This window comes from Coenobita brevimanus, chromosome 25 (assembly GCF_032717465.1).
Source record: "Coenobita brevimanus isolate Jiangsu-jjx chromosome 25, ASM3271746v2, whole genome shotgun sequence".
Taxonomy (NCBI): Eukaryota; Metazoa; Arthropoda; class Malacostraca; order Decapoda; family Coenobitidae; genus Coenobita; species Coenobita brevimanus.
Genome location: NC_136978.1, coordinates 23,013,229 through 23,028,839, shown reverse-complemented (window position 1 = coordinate 23,028,839; position 15,611 = coordinate 23,013,229). Strand labels below are relative to the sequence as shown.

Below are 15,611 nucleotides of genomic sequence, written 5' to 3'. Positions count from 1 at the left end.
TGAGGTTCTTGGGAAGTACAACAAGCTTCCCCAAACCCTTCCCTGAGAAACAACCCCATACCATGAGTGAATCAGGATGTTTAACTGTGCTTTCTACATACCGTACATCAAGTGGGTCACTACCTTTGAACCGATACACACGTGCTCCTCTGTTACAGGTAACATTAAACGTTGCCTCATCAGACCACAACACTGACAATCATTGCTCCTCACCCCAATTTAGATATTTATTAGCAAAGGCAAGCCTACGAATTCTCTGGCTGCTAGAGAGAAGAGGCTTTTTCACAGGCCTGTGACTTGTGTAACCAAGCTCATGCACCCTACGAGACACTGTTCTCACTGACACCTCACCAAACACTTCCAGGTTGCTCTCCTTAATTTTCCTTCCACTCACACGAGAATTAAACTCCACTGCACGTATTAAAACATTAACAGACCTTGGGAAAGTTTTCCTAGGCCTACCAGACCTCGGTTTCTTTGTGGGAACTTCACCACTGTTTTCCTCTCGAAACCGCGCACACCAACGACGCACTGTCGATCGTGCCACACCAACCAATTCACTAATTTCCTTTGTCTGGTGGCCTGCCTCCTTTAGAGCAATGATCTGGGATATGATTTCACTCGACAGTTCACAGGTAGGTGCCATAACAAAGTTTTGAAGGCCAAAACACTGCGGGACACTCGGTAAAAAATGGCACAATTTGAGAGGGGCACTCGGCGGAGTTCCTCTCTCTCAGGCAGCCCGTGGGCGACTGAGGCGGGAACCAACCAGCGCGTCAGAAGGCCTCAGGCTACCGTGACGTCATGCTCGGAGCTCAAACTTGTGGCTCAATTCTTACCCCCAAAAATGGGTGATTCTTTTTGGGCCATAAGTATTGCGCGGCCGGCGGACAACGCTGAATACTTTTGACGAGTACTGTATGTGTGTATATATATATATATATATATATATATATATATATCATCCACTCACTTGATGTAGTGCTGCCTACTTCTTCCTTAGTCTTTATCATTCTTTTTCTGTGCATTCCCTCCTCTCTTCCTATTTCTCCCATCTTTCCTGTCACTTCTTATTGCTTTTCGTTCCTTTACAGGTGGCTTTACATTGAGTGACAAGCCAAATGGTTTCCTGTAAGCCAAGAAACCATTTACAACGCTGGGTGGTAACCATATAACCAAACCATACGTGCTCCCTACGTGTCAACAAGTGAGTTGGTGGAGGGTTAGTGCTCCTCCCTGTAAAACAAATAACTCAAAGTCAAATGGCCACCCCTTACGGGATTATGGCGTCTGGCAATAGATAGAAAGATAGATATATAATATACTATAGTAGTAGCCGTGTGTGTGTGTGTGTGTGTGTGTGTGTGTGTGTGTGTGTTCTTACCTAATTGTATCTTTACAGGAATGACTCAAGCTCGTACTGTCCCGTGTCTTAAACCATATTTATCGTACATATCCTTAAATTTGTGAATTGTTTTGGCACACACTATTTCATTCGGTAGTGCATTCCATTGATCAATTGCTCTGTTTGGGAAACTGAATTTCCTTACGTCTTTATCACCTCTCTTCTTATGCAGTTTTTTGCAGTGTCCTCTTATCTGATGCTTCTCCATATGATAAGTAATCATTTATGTCTATTTTCTCCTTTCCTGATATGCACTTATATAGCATTATCATGTCACCTCCTTTCCTTCTCTCCTGTAGTGTTGGTAGATTCAGTTTATTTAGTCTTTCTTCGTAGCTTAGGTCCCTTAAGCTTGGTATCCATCTTGTAGCGGCCCTTTAAACTTTTTCAATCTTGTCTATATGCTTTTTGAGATGAGGACTCCAGACTACTGATGCATATTCCAGGGATGGTCTAATGAATGATGTTATTATCCTTCTTAGCATTTCTTCATTTTTGTATGTGAATGCTAGTCTCATATTTGCAAGCAGTGTATACATGTTCCGTACCTTCTCGCTGATGTGGTCAGTCGGAGATAGTCTGTTATTGATAATCACACCTAGGTCTTTCTCTCTTTCTGATGTGTATAGGGTTTTATTTCCTAACTTATAATCCCAATCAGGTCTTTTTCCACTTTTACCAAACTTGATTATATGACACTTGTCCACATTCAATTCCATTTGCCATGTACTACTCCATTCATGAAGTTTATTTAATTCTTCTTGTAGCTCCCTACAAGAGTCTGTGCTAGTAATTCTCCTTTGTATTTTTGCATCATCTGCAAACATATTCAGATAGCTCTCATTTCCAGTGTTACTGTTTGTATCATTTATATACACTAAAAACATGATTGGTGCCAGGACTGAACCCTGTGGTACTCCACTAGTCACTTCTTTCCATGATGAGTAGTTTCCTCTTAGTACTGTCCTCATTTCTCTTTTTATGAGAAAGTCTTGCATCCAACAAAACAGTTTGCCTCTAATTCCTCCTTGATGGTACAGTTTCCATAAAAGTCTTTGGTGTGGTACTGTGTCAAAAGCTTTCTTGAAATCTAAATAGATACTGTCCACCCATCCTTCCCTTTCCTGTATTGTGTTTGTTACTCTGTCATAGTAGCTCAACAGATTAGTAACCCATGATTTTCCTTTTCTGAAACCAAACTATCTTTCTGTTATCATACTGTGTTCTTCTAGATGATTTACCCAAGCTTTTCTTATAAGTTTTTCTAATACCCTGCTTACAACACTGGTCAGTGATACTGGTCGGTAGTTGAGAGGATTTTGTCTATTTCCTTTCTTGAATAAGGGACTATATTTGCTTTTTTCCAAATATCAGGTAGTTTCCCTTGACTCAAGGATTTCTTGAAAATTAAAAATAATGGTTTACTTAACTCCTTTGCACATTCTCGTAATACCCAACATGAAATTTCATCAGGACCACTTGCTTTTCCTCTGTCTAATCTACTTAACTCCTCCTGTATTACTTTTTCTGCTATTTGTATATCTGGTAGTATGTGTGGACATGCATAATCCACATAGTCCCTCTCAAAATTTTTTTCTTCTGTAAAAACTAATTGGAAATTCTTATTTAGTGCTTCACAAATATCTTTCTCTTGTGTATAAGTGATTCCCTCGTCCGTAATGGATTGTATTATATCTTTTACTTTGGTTTTGCTTCTGATATAGCTGTAAAACAGCTTTGATTGATCACTACTTTTATTTATTATATCCTCCTCAAACTGTTTTTGGGCTTCCCTCCTTATTCTTGTATAGTCGTTTCTTGCCTGTTTGTAATTATTATACGCCCTTTCACTATTGTGTCTTCTGTATCTATTCCACAACAAATCTCTTCTTTCTTTTGATTTTTTACATTCTGTATTGAACCATTTCTGTATTTTCTTATCTGCTTCTTTGTGCTGTGGGATGTACTTCTGGACTCCTATTTCATTAAATTCACAAAATTTTTTATATACAGCATTTAAATCTTGTCCTCTAAGCTCATTTTCCCAATCAACTTCTAAGAAATACTTCTTTAGGTCTTGATAATTTCCCTCTTTATAGTTTAGGCTCTTTTTGTATCTGTCATTGCTGTTTACTATGTCATATGCTATCCTGAAGTTATAATTTAGTACTGCATGATCGCTTTTGCCGAGTGGAGGGTGATATATTAAACTGTTTATGTCATTTTCTTGCCTAGTAAATGTCAGATCTAGCACTGAAGGTACATCAAGTCCTCTTTTTCTGGTGGTTTCCCTCACATGTTGCGTTAAGAAAAACTCTTGTACGGGATCCAGGAGCTTTTGGTCCCAACAGCTTTCTTGGCTATTTATATCTAGAGTATTCCAATTTATATTTGTATTGAAGTCCCCAGTTAGTATAATTCTTTCCGAATTCTCTTCCATTTTATGTACCAATGACCTTATACTCTGAATTGTACTCTCTGCCAGGTCCTCATATTCGTCTCTTTCCCATGTGTTTGATCTGGGTGGCATGTACAAATTGGCTACAATTACTTTACCTTCAGATGTGTCAATCTCTACTGCAATCAGTTCTACTTGTGATGGTATATCTAGGTTTATTTCCTTGACTTTTAGATTTTTCTTAGTTAATATTATAATTTCTCCTCCTTTTTTTAAATTTCTGTCTCTTCTCCATATATTATATTCCTCTAAGTTTAGTATGTCACTGGATATCCTTGGTGTTAATTTTGTCTCAGTTAGGCATATTATTTGTGGTTCATTTTCTCTGACATAATCATTCATCTCTAGTAATTTAGATACCATTCCATCCACATTTGAGTACATCAACTTTATCACCTTGTTTGTATACTTGTCATGACATGGTTCTACTACCTTCCTCCTTTTTCTTCCATCCTGTTTGTGTACCACTTTCGTACCTGCAATCCTATTACTTTGTAAAAAAATTTCTTCTTCTCCTCTTCTCAGAAGTTGCAAGGTTTGGTGAATGAATTTGGGACAGTGTGTAGGAGGAGGAAGCTGAAAGTTAATGTAAACAAAAGTAAAGTTATGGTGTTTGAGAGAAATGAAGTCACAGAGTGTGCAGTGAGGTTGGATGGTGAGGATATGGAGAATGTGAGTGCATTCAAGTACTTGGGTAGTGTGATGAGTAAGGATGGAACTTTGGGGGATGAAGGACGTGAAAGGGTACAGCAGGGAAGAAAGGTTGTTGGTACACTGAAAGCCGTGATGAGAAATAGGGAGGTGAGTATGGAAGTTAAAAAGTCACTGCATGATGGTATTGTGATCCTTATCCTGACGTATGGAAGCGAGGCGTGGACCTTGCAAGAGGGAAACAAGTCAAGAGTGAGAGCAGTGGAAATGAGTTACTTGAGAGGAGCATGTGGAGTGACGTGGAGGGACAGGTTGACGAATGAAGAAGTGAAGGAACGTTGTGGGGTAGATGTGGATGTGATTGAAAAGATTAGGAGAAATACACTGAGGTGGTTTGGACATGTGGAGAGAATGGAGAATGAAAGACTGACTAAGAGGGTGTATGTAGGTGAGGTGGAGGGAGGGAGAGGGAGGGGTAGACCGAGGATGAGGTGGAAGGATGGAGTTGAGAGGTATATGAGGGAGGGGGGAGTGACTTGGGGGGAGGGTAGTCAATTGGTGGGTGACAGAGTGACTTGGAGGCGTATTGTCTGCGGCCACCCTTTGCGGGATTAGGGCGTCGGGCTATAGATAGATAGATAGACTCTTCTGATCTTCCCTCATTTTTTGTTTTTGTTTCCTCCCTTTACTCTTTCAGTGAATAATTCCAGTTCCTCTTGTGTTAGGCATCTTTTTATCCACACATTTTTGAACTCCTCTTTTTCCATAAGATTCTTTGCATTTTTTAGTATCTCTTCCACAGTGTTTACGCTCTGGAAAGTCACCTTTAGAGGTCTTGTCTTGCTTTTCTCGTATTTCCCTAACCTTTTGTGTTCCTCTATGTCTTTACTACAGATTTCCTTTGTGTATGTGTGTGTGTTTTGGGCAGCTGAAACTACAAATTCAAATCGCACCAAAATTGGCACAAAAATCGCAAAAAAATCGCCGATGTAAAAAAACTTGGTCCCATCATGATTTAAAAACTTTTACCATATTTAATGAGCGATCACATTTTGACCAAAAAATGCTGCTCCCGGAGCCTGGCACAGGATCTCCGTAGAATTTTTTGCCCAAAGGTAGAACTAAAATAAACTGTAGCAGTAGCCATGTGTCGGTGTGTGTACTTCGGACTTGCGTTCAGACAACTTGGGTTCCATTCCCGAAGCTGCAAATAACACGATCAATTGGTTAGCTGCAAAAAAAATCCAAGTGACAACATTACTCTAGAACAGCACATAAACGTGACAGCCCTCCGCAGGAGCAAGTGCGAGTGGCCCGAAGGGCCCACGAACACTTGTATCATCTATATCTATCTATGTGAATCTATGTATAGCTATATATATATACCCTGTACATACTGTACATATATATTAGCACAAGGAACTAACCGCTGATGCAACGCAAAGAACCGCTAGTGCAGCAAGGATAGCAGCCACAGCCACACTGCCTTCTTCCTCCACAGGTGGGCCATTGGGGCTGGCAGCCTCAGAGGTGTGTTTGGGGGGCTCTGGCAACTCTGTGCTACTCAACACTTCTGCAATCATAAAATACAACATGTAAGATATGGGTCATACATGCTATGACATCACTATAAATATCCAAGTGAACAACTGGTCATTCTTACTGTAAGTAGCAAGCTCCATGTCCATTTGCTCCTGAAGCGATGAGGATGTGATGAAGGACTTGGATGACAGACATACACCCACTAGGGACTGTAGGCCTATGTGTACAGTTTAAGCAGCAGAAAGAACTTACCAGTTCACCACTTATTGTTACAGTTTGTTTCCCATAAATATATTATATATGTATATATATATATATATATATATGTATATATATATATATATATATATATATATATATATATATATATATGTATATATATATATATATATATATATATATATATATATATATATATAATATATATATATATATGTGTATATATATATATATATATATATATATATATATATATATATATACACATATATGGTAAAAGTCCTATTATCGGCATCTATGGGATCAGGCTGCTGCCGAGAAATTGGATTTGCTGAATAATAAAAAAAACCTACCCACTCAGTACCTTAAATATATTGGTGAACACTGTCATCACCACTTATGGTATTACAACTGTCATTGGAGAGAGTACTGTACAGTATACTGTACAATACTGTAATCAATACAGTACTATACCTGAATCTGAAATATATATTTAAATTAGTGAACATATACTAGTGTAATGACACAGTAGGCTTAAATTAGTGAACATATACAAGTGTAATGACACAGTAGGCCTACAAGTCAGATAACACTTCCTGGATGGTCGAAATGATATGGAATATTACCTATCAGCTCAGTACATCATTTGTATTGGTCAACATTGTCATCAGTACTTACATTATTACAAATATGTTTGGAGTGAGTACTGTATACATACTTTTTCCAAACACAAAATAAAATAGTCAGAAAATTACATAAAATAAAGTGGAGGAATAAGAATTGGTAAGGTCTTTCTGACGAAAGTTAAACGTACATTTAACGCTCATACTCTTGTTCGTTTTTTGTTTACATGTGAAAGGGAGAGTATTGATGCAAACAGTAATGTATTCCATTAACCCCTTAATAACCTCCAGCATTGAACAACCCTTTACAGTACAGATGTCAGTGATGTTGAGTTAGTGTGAGCTATGAAAAACTGAACAATTATGGAATGGGAATAAAGGTCACTGGTATGTTCACATGACTCTAAGCTACGATTCCAAGCAGTCAGGGGGTCGCTCTATCTCGGATGTTTTCGCCCGTCTGGTAAGTGAATCGTAACTTTCCCAATTCTCCCATGAATCATAGCGAATCATAGCATGGGTTTAGGAAGCTAAATAACACATTGTTAGGTGCGCCAGATGATTATCTTCACATCCTCAAGAAAATGGAAGAAATTTAATCCCTCTTTGAGTACGCAGAGTAAGTTTCTTCCATTCTTCTGAAATCAATTTATTTTTCTTACAGATGTGAAGATAATCGTCTGGCGCACCTAGCAATGTGTTTAGCTTCCTAAACCCATGCTATGATTCACTATGAGTCATGAAAGAATTGATAAAGTTACGGTGCATTTACCAAATGAGCGAAAACATCTGAGATAAAGCAACCCTCTGACTGCTTGGAATCGTAGCGTAGAGTCATGTAAACATACCAGTGACCTTCGTTCCCTCTCCATAAGTGTTGTTTTTTTTTGATAGCTCACACTAACTTGACATCACTGACATCGGTACTGTAAAGGGTTATTCAATGCCAGTGGTTATTAAGGGGTTAAAGGGATACATTATTATTTGCATCAATACTCTTTCACATATAAACACAAAAAAGAACAAAAGAATGAGCGCTAAATGTACGTTTAACTTTCATCAGAAAGACCTTAGCGATTCATAATCCCCCAGTTTATTTTACGTATTTTTCCGACTTTAGGTTAGGTTAGGTCTGGTTAAATTATTAGGTACAGTTAAACTTGGTTAGGTTAGGTTTAGTTAAACAGGACAGTCCCTTTCACCATTATGCTGAGGAATCAAAATACAAGAGCTGTCACAGCCGTACAGCTAAAAACAACGGGGAAACTGATTTAACAAGCAACATTTATTTATGGGAAATGCATTACAGTATCAGTGGTTCATGGGCTACATAATTAGCGGTAAATGTCATTTTCAGGACGGAATCAAGAATGAGTGAATTTCAAGAATTAGCAAGGGGCCTTGGAACGTAACCCTCGCTGATTTGGAGGGACGGTTACTGTACTGTATGATACTGAGCAATACTGTAATCAATACAGTACTATACCTGATTATAGTGAACATATAGAAGTGTAATGAAACATTAGGCCTACAAGTCACACATAACATTTCCTTGACTGCCGAGATTATTCCAGACATCTGCCGAACAATCAAAGATTTTCGAAAATAGGACTATTTCTCAAAACTGCCAAAATGTCGGATATACCGAATAATCAGCTGCCGAATAATAGGACTTTTACTGTATATATATATATATGTATATATATATATATATATATATATATCATGGTGGTAAACGAATGCATTATGGCAATTTTCTTTCCTTCATGTTTTTACCCACATTCATTTTCCAACATCTGGGCATAATGGCGGACACTTGCTAAAAACTACGGAACTGTACCGAAATTAATTTGGTTTTCCATTTCAGTGTGTTTGGTGTTAAATGGGTTAGGTTTGGTTAAACTGAGTTAGGTTATATTAGGCTAAGAAAGGTCATGTTAGATTGGGGTAAATAAGGTTAGATATGAGTTAGGCTGTTAGGTTGGATTTGGTTGTTATTTTTTCGTCAGGTTAGGATATAATGTTTTGTTAGGTTAGTTTGGTTTAGGACAGGTAAAACTTTACCACACAGGTGTGGCAATGACACCTGTCTTCCTATTCTCACATTTTTAAGGAAACTAATTTTAGTACAGTATGTAACAATAATAGCTGCTTGTTGATTTTATACTACAAAACCTATATAAAACAAGGTTGGTCCTGACATTTAAGATGAGAGTGATCAGCCTCACTCATCCCTGAGTGGCATTACGTGAGCAATAACCCCAACCATCCCTTGGATATAAACCTTCACTGGCTCAATCCGACTGGAGCACCACAACTACCCATTAAACCACCAGGTGCCATAATTTGGTTGTATGGTTACCAACCAGCGTAGTAAATGGTTTCCTGGTGCACATGAAACAATCTGGCTTGTCACTCAATGTAGAGTAACACATAGGCAGAAGACGAGGAAATAATGAAGGAAAGAAAGACAAAAGGGGGAGTGTAAAGTCACCCGCAGGCAGGATGAGGAAAGAATGAAGGAAAGAAAGACTTAAGAGGAAGGAAATGAGGGAGGAGAGGAAAGGGCAGACACCCGAGAGCAGCACTACATCGAGTGAGTGGATATTTTGAATATTTAACCCCTATCTGCTGGGTAACGTCTATATACATCACAATCGGGGTGCTTTGGGGCCGCCGGGTAGTGGCTATACACACAAATATCTGCCCACCACCATTTGAACGGGATGCCATTTCATCTCGGCACCAAAGGGTAAGGAGAGAGTCCCTCCATAGTACACAGGCGAAAGTCAGTTTGTCCCGTGCTTTTGCCAGGTGTACAACGATGTCATCAGGTTCCTATTTGTCTGATTCCATCCGTGCCGCCTGTAACCAACTGAATCACCCACCCCTGCCAAGCCTCCTTCCAAGGATACTAGAAAAGGGCTGAGTGATAGTGCCATAAGGCATGCCTTGGATGCAACAGTGTCTAGTTTAGCTAGTAGTGTAGAAGTTATGATGTTGAAAGCAAAGCTATAGTTGGAGCTACGGGCAGACGCACAAACACATCCTGCTCTCACGCCAAAAATTAGTTATCTTGCTCACACCATTATTCATCAATGCAACGACCTACAGACCTGCGGATACTTTCACTCGCAAGAGGAAGAGTTGATGAGTACAGTAGTATGGTCTTTAATATGTTTCCCCAAGTGCTATACTTTCCAAGATATTAAGGTCAGAAAACAAGCAATTTCCAGGAAACTGCCCGTAGTGAGGTGACGACTGCGTCAAAAATAGCCCAGCGTTTGAGGGTTAAGGATGCTGCCTGAGTGAACGCAACAGCTTGTTTTTTGACAATCTTGCCAGCCCAACTGGTGGGATGGGGGGAGACCCCCTAAGATTAAACCTAATAGAGCAAAACTTCAAACCTAACCCATCCTAATCAACCTAAGAAAGATTCAGTTCACCAAGAAATCTGGAAGACCTGCACCCGTGTGGTAAAGTATGAATTAGGTTAAGGAAGGCTAAATTATGAATATGTAAGGTTATGCTAATAGCTTATAGCTGCAATGAGGTTTTAGAAGTCTGCCATTATGCCTGAGAAACAAACATGAGGGAGTCTGAATAAGCATTAAAACTAGGAAAACAAAATGAGCATTAACCAATCATTTTCCACTATAAAAATGCTTAAAGAAATATAGAAAACAACCTGGGACAGGAGGAAGTGAATCGGTAGGGCATGGGACGGCAATCAGGTTTGACTACGCCGTGTCAAGGGCTTGGAACATTACTGTTGCCCCAGCCTATAAGAACTGCTTGTTTTTTCAGTTATATTGATAAAACATGACAAACCACGGTGGTTTTTATAAACAAGACAAACTGAGTACAACTACAAGATCTACTTCCAACTCTCGCCCTCCTGATCTAAAGCTATGGTAGAAGTGTTAGCCAAAAATAAATAAAGAAATAAAATATAAACAAATAAATAAATAAATAAAAATTTTCTGTGGGTTTATGTGCTTAGCTGAATTCATCAAGCAAGCAAAAAAAAGGTTAACAATTCATCTGGATAAAGGCAGGCTGCTGGGTGGGTTGGCATCGCTTTGTCTTGAGTTGTCTGAAAGGGGCCAGGTGAGGGCCAAAATTGGCTGCTCTCATTTTCTAGTCATAAGTTGCATTCATACTAACTCCTGAATGCTGGAGGGGTCTTGGAACCCCCAGAAACCCTGATATTACCCCCCACAGGGTAATTTACCTCTAACTGCCGACCCTTGTGGTGAGGTATTTCTACTCCTTTAACTAAACTGTATGTTTACCATTTAGATTGCAAAAGGATGAAATTTATGTACTGTTGTGTAACAATGCTACTTATTAATCAGATGCCTACAGCAAACACAAAGCACTGACGATGTTTCATGATTATAAGGCTGCGAAACCGAAAGCCAGATGTTAAACTTGTTCTAAAAATTGTTAAAATGATGCAAAACAGAAAAGTTCAAGGCAATCACTAGAAAAAGGCCCGTTATCACTGGAATACCACCAAAACTTTGTGGAAGCCTCTAGACTACAGCCAAATTTGTTGACACTAGCCATTAAAAATTCCCGCTAAATGGACGAAAAATATTCTTATGCTAAACATGACAGAAAAAACACTAAACTGGCATTAATATGTTTGTTTTAGAGTGACCTAACAGTAATTTTAATACCAGTACCTAAAATAGGTCACTGGGAGAGTGAAGGAAAACTATTAAAATTACTTTAGTAACAAGCATTGGTGGTGGGTTAGTGCCCCATCCCGTAAAAAGAACTAACTAAAAAAGCGAATAAAGCGCCTCGGACCCGGACGGATCATACGTTGACGACTAAGGAACGGACAAACGACATTCTGAGGGTGGGAACATGGAATGTGAGAGGAGTGAATGATGAAGTGAAAGAGAGAGAGATTGTCCAGGTGCTTGAGGATGCAAAAGTGGATATATGTGGATTGACTGAAACTAAATGAAAAGGTGAAAGGATGAGAGACTGGGAATATGGTGTAGGTATATGTGCGGGAGTCAGTGAGAATGACAGGGCAAGAGAGGGAGTATGTCTGATGATAAGCAAGAAGTGGAAGGAGAATATAAGAGAGTATGGAACAGTGGGTGCAAGGATTGTATGGGTGAGGATGAAAGTAGGTATACAAGCATGGGCAAATGTATGTGTGTATGCCCCAACAGAGGATCGAGTGGCAAGAGTGAAAGATGAGTTTTGGGCGAGAGTAGAAGCATGTATGGACAAGTATGAGAGGAGCGAGAGAGTGCTGTTGATTGGAGACATGAATGGCAAAGTTGGGACTGTACGAGTGGATGGAGTGGTTGGTCAGAGGGGTGTGCCAGCTGAAGTAGATGGGAATGGCAGTGCTTTGGTGGACATCTGTGCTGGTAAGGTGTTGGCAATAGCCAACACCTACTTTCGTCATAAGATGATCCACCGGTATACATGGAGAGTAATAAGGAGGATGGATGGTGAACTTGTTGAACGAAAGGCAATGATAGACTACGTGCGTGTGGATGAGCGAATGAGAAGACAAGTGTTGGATGCAAGAGTGTGGAGAGGGTGGGGGAATGGAGTCTCGGACCATCACTTAGTGATGGCCAAGGTAGAGCTGCAAAGAAAGTGGTTGAGAAGACGAAGGGGAAGACAGGAGGAAGCAGCTCCTGTGAGAAGAGTGGAGAAATTGCAAGATAGTGAGAAAAGGACAGAGTATAAGAGCATAGAGGAAGAAAGATTGGGAAGGTATGAGCTAGAGCAGATGGTAGGTGTGGAAGACGTATGTAAGATATTCACGGAAGAGATAAGCACAGCGTGTGAGGCGGTTTGTGGAGTGAGGAGGAGATGCAAGGGTGTGCAAGGGACAGCATGGTGGAATGATGAGGTCAAACGAGCTGTGGAACAAAAGAAGAAGGCATATGGTGAATGGTTGGCGAGTAGAGGTAGGGGAGAAGATGAGAGAGAGAAGAGAGAGGTATATGTGAGCAGGAGAAGGGAGGTTAAGAGACTGGTGAAGGAAAGTAAGAAGAAAGTGGATGAAGAGTTTGGGAGGAATCTGAGTGTGAAATGGAGAGAGAGTAAGAAATTGTTTTGGAAGGAGGTAAAGAAAGAAAGGCAGTGTGAAAGGGGAAATAGTAGGGGAGTGAAAGATAGGAATAAAAGATTGTTGGTGGAGAAGAGAGAGTAATTGAGGAGATGGAAGGAGCACTTTGAGGATTTGTTGAATGTAGAGAGTGAGAGCAGTGTGAGTACAAGTGGTTGGGGAATGGCTGGGAGAAGAAGAGATGAGAGGAGGGAGGAAGAGATCAGTAGGTCGGAAGTAGTGGAAGCGATGAAGAAGATTAAGCTGGGAAAGGCCCCAGGAATTGATGGAGTGTGTGGTGAAATGCTTAGGTATGGGGTGAGATTGTTGTGGAGTGGATATGGAAGTTGTGTAGATTGGCTTGGGAAGAGGAAAGGGTTCCAGAGGACTGGAAATCAGGTATAATTGTTCCTCTGTACAAAGGAAAAGGGGAGAGAGAAGTATGTGGTAACCATAAGGGTATTTGCCTTCTTAGTGTGACTGGTAAAATATATGGTAGAATACTCATTGATAGGGTTAGGCATATGACAGAGGAGCTAGTTGGAGAAGAACAAGGGGGATTTAGGAAGGGAAAAGGGTGTGTAGATCAGATATTTGTTCTAAGATGTTTAGTGGAGAAGTATCTAGAGAAGGGAAGGAAAGTGTATGCTGCCTTCATGGACTTGAAGAAAGCTTATGACAGAATAGATAGGCAAGGTATGTGGAAGGTATTAAGAACATAAGGAGTGGATGAGAAATTGTTCAGTGCTGTGAAGAGTATGTACGAGGGAGCTAAGCCTACGGTGCGAGTGGATGGTGAGCTGAGTGAGTTCTTTGATCTCAATGTGGGACTGAAACAGGGGTGTGTGATGTCTCCATGGCTGTTTAATATATATATGGATGGGGTTGTAAAGGAGGTGCAAGGTAGGGCAGTGGATGTGGGGGTGGCCCTAATGAATGAGGGTGAGATTTGGAAGCTTCCGGTGTTGCTGTTTGCTGATGATACAGTATTGTTGAGTGAAGATGAATGGGAGTTGCAAGGTTTGGTGAATGAATTTGGGACAGTGTGTAGGAGGAGGAAGCTGAAAGTTAATGTAAACAAAAGTAAAGTTATGGTGTTTGAGAGGAATGAAGTCACAGAGTGTGCAGTGAGGTTGGATGGTGAGTATATGGAGAATGTGAGTGCATTCAAGTACTGTACTTGGGTAGTGTGATGAGTAAGGATGGAACTTTGGGGGATGAAGTACGTGAAAGGGTACAGCAGGGAAGAAAGGTTGGTGGTACACTGAAAGCAGTGATGAGAAATAGGGAGGTGAGTATGGAAGTTAAGAAGTCACTGCATGATGGTATTGTGATCCGTACCCTGACGTATGGAAGCAAGGCGTGGACTTTGCAAGAGGGGAACAAGTCAAGAGTGAGAGCAGTGGAAATGAGTTACTTGAAAGAAGCATGTGGAGTGACGTGGAGGGACAGGTTGACGAATGAAGAAGTGAAGGAACGTTGTGGGGTAGATGTGGATGTGGTTGAAAAGATTAGGAGAAATACACTGAGGTGGTTTGGACATGTGGAGAGAATGGAGAATGAAAGACTGACTAAGAGGGTGTATGTAGGTGAGGTGGAGGGAGGGAGAGGGAGGGGTAGTCCGAGGATGAGGTGAAGGGATGGAGTTGAGAGGTATATGAGGGAGGGGGGGGTGAGTTGGGGGGAGGGTAGTCAAATGGTGGGTGACAGAGTGACTTGGAGGCGTTTTGTCTGCGGCCACCCTTTGCGGGATTAGGGCGTCGGGCTATAGATAGATAGATAGATAGAACAAGCATCTTACAGTATAATGATAAATAGCAATTAGTATACAATAACTGAAAAGATTTAATACTCCTTTACTGGGGCAACAGCCAATCACGAAAGGAATCCAGTTCAACTTTGCTACTTTTCGACCATTGCACCTATGATCATTACTATGAAAAATATGGTAATGGACTATAAGTAAGAGGTTATCATGCTTATGAATTATGATTCTTTTTTTTTTTCTCTTTCTCTCTTTCTCTTTTGCCAATGACGTACACTTATCAGTAAATGCAGCTAGCTCCCACAAAATGCTGTTCACTACATTAATAAATTTCCAGATTACAAACTTTAACAGTCCAGCAGTGAAGGTGGAGGTGGGTGGACAGAGGAAAACAGCTTCAGGCTGGGTAGGTCAGGTCAAGTAAATGCAAGGTAATGAGGTAGAGGATTACTATTTAGAAATAAGCACATTTTCCCACTTCCCCACTGGTATTAGTAGCCACCATCCAAACTGAACAAATGTAGGGATGTCTTCTTCAGCACTCGTGTAATGGTACTAGCACTGGCATTTTTATGACAATGTTGTAGAAAATAGGTAAAGTCTGTCAACAAAATTTAAATAAGTAATTTCAATTAGATTAGTATGAGAGAATCTTGTAGAAAACAGGTAAAGTCTGCTTCAACAGAATCTAAATTAGTAATTTAAATTAGATTAGTAAGAGAGATTAAGAAGAGAGCGGATGAGAAATTTGGGAGGAATTTGAGTGTAAAGTGGAGGGAATGTAAGAAAATGTTCCGGAAAGAGATAAAGAGAGTCAGACATGGTGGCAATGAAGTTAGTATAGGAGTGAAAGATAA

General features: G+C 40.1%; 1 protein-coding gene across 3 annotated transcripts in view; it reads right to left on the bottom strand.

Moving 5' to 3' along the window:
* LpR1 (Lipophorin receptor 1) overlaps positions 1–15,611 on the bottom strand; it is an 838,382-nt gene that overhangs the window by 58,817 nt on the left and 763,954 nt on the right. For all 3 annotated transcript variants that reach the window (XM_080267931.1, XM_080267932.1, XM_080267930.1), the window contains exon 15: positions 5,942–6,087. In XM_080267931.1, coding sequence (XP_080124057.1) covers positions 5,942–6,087 — 146 coding nt within the window. The remainder of the gene's footprint in view (positions 1–5,941; positions 6,088–15,611) is intronic.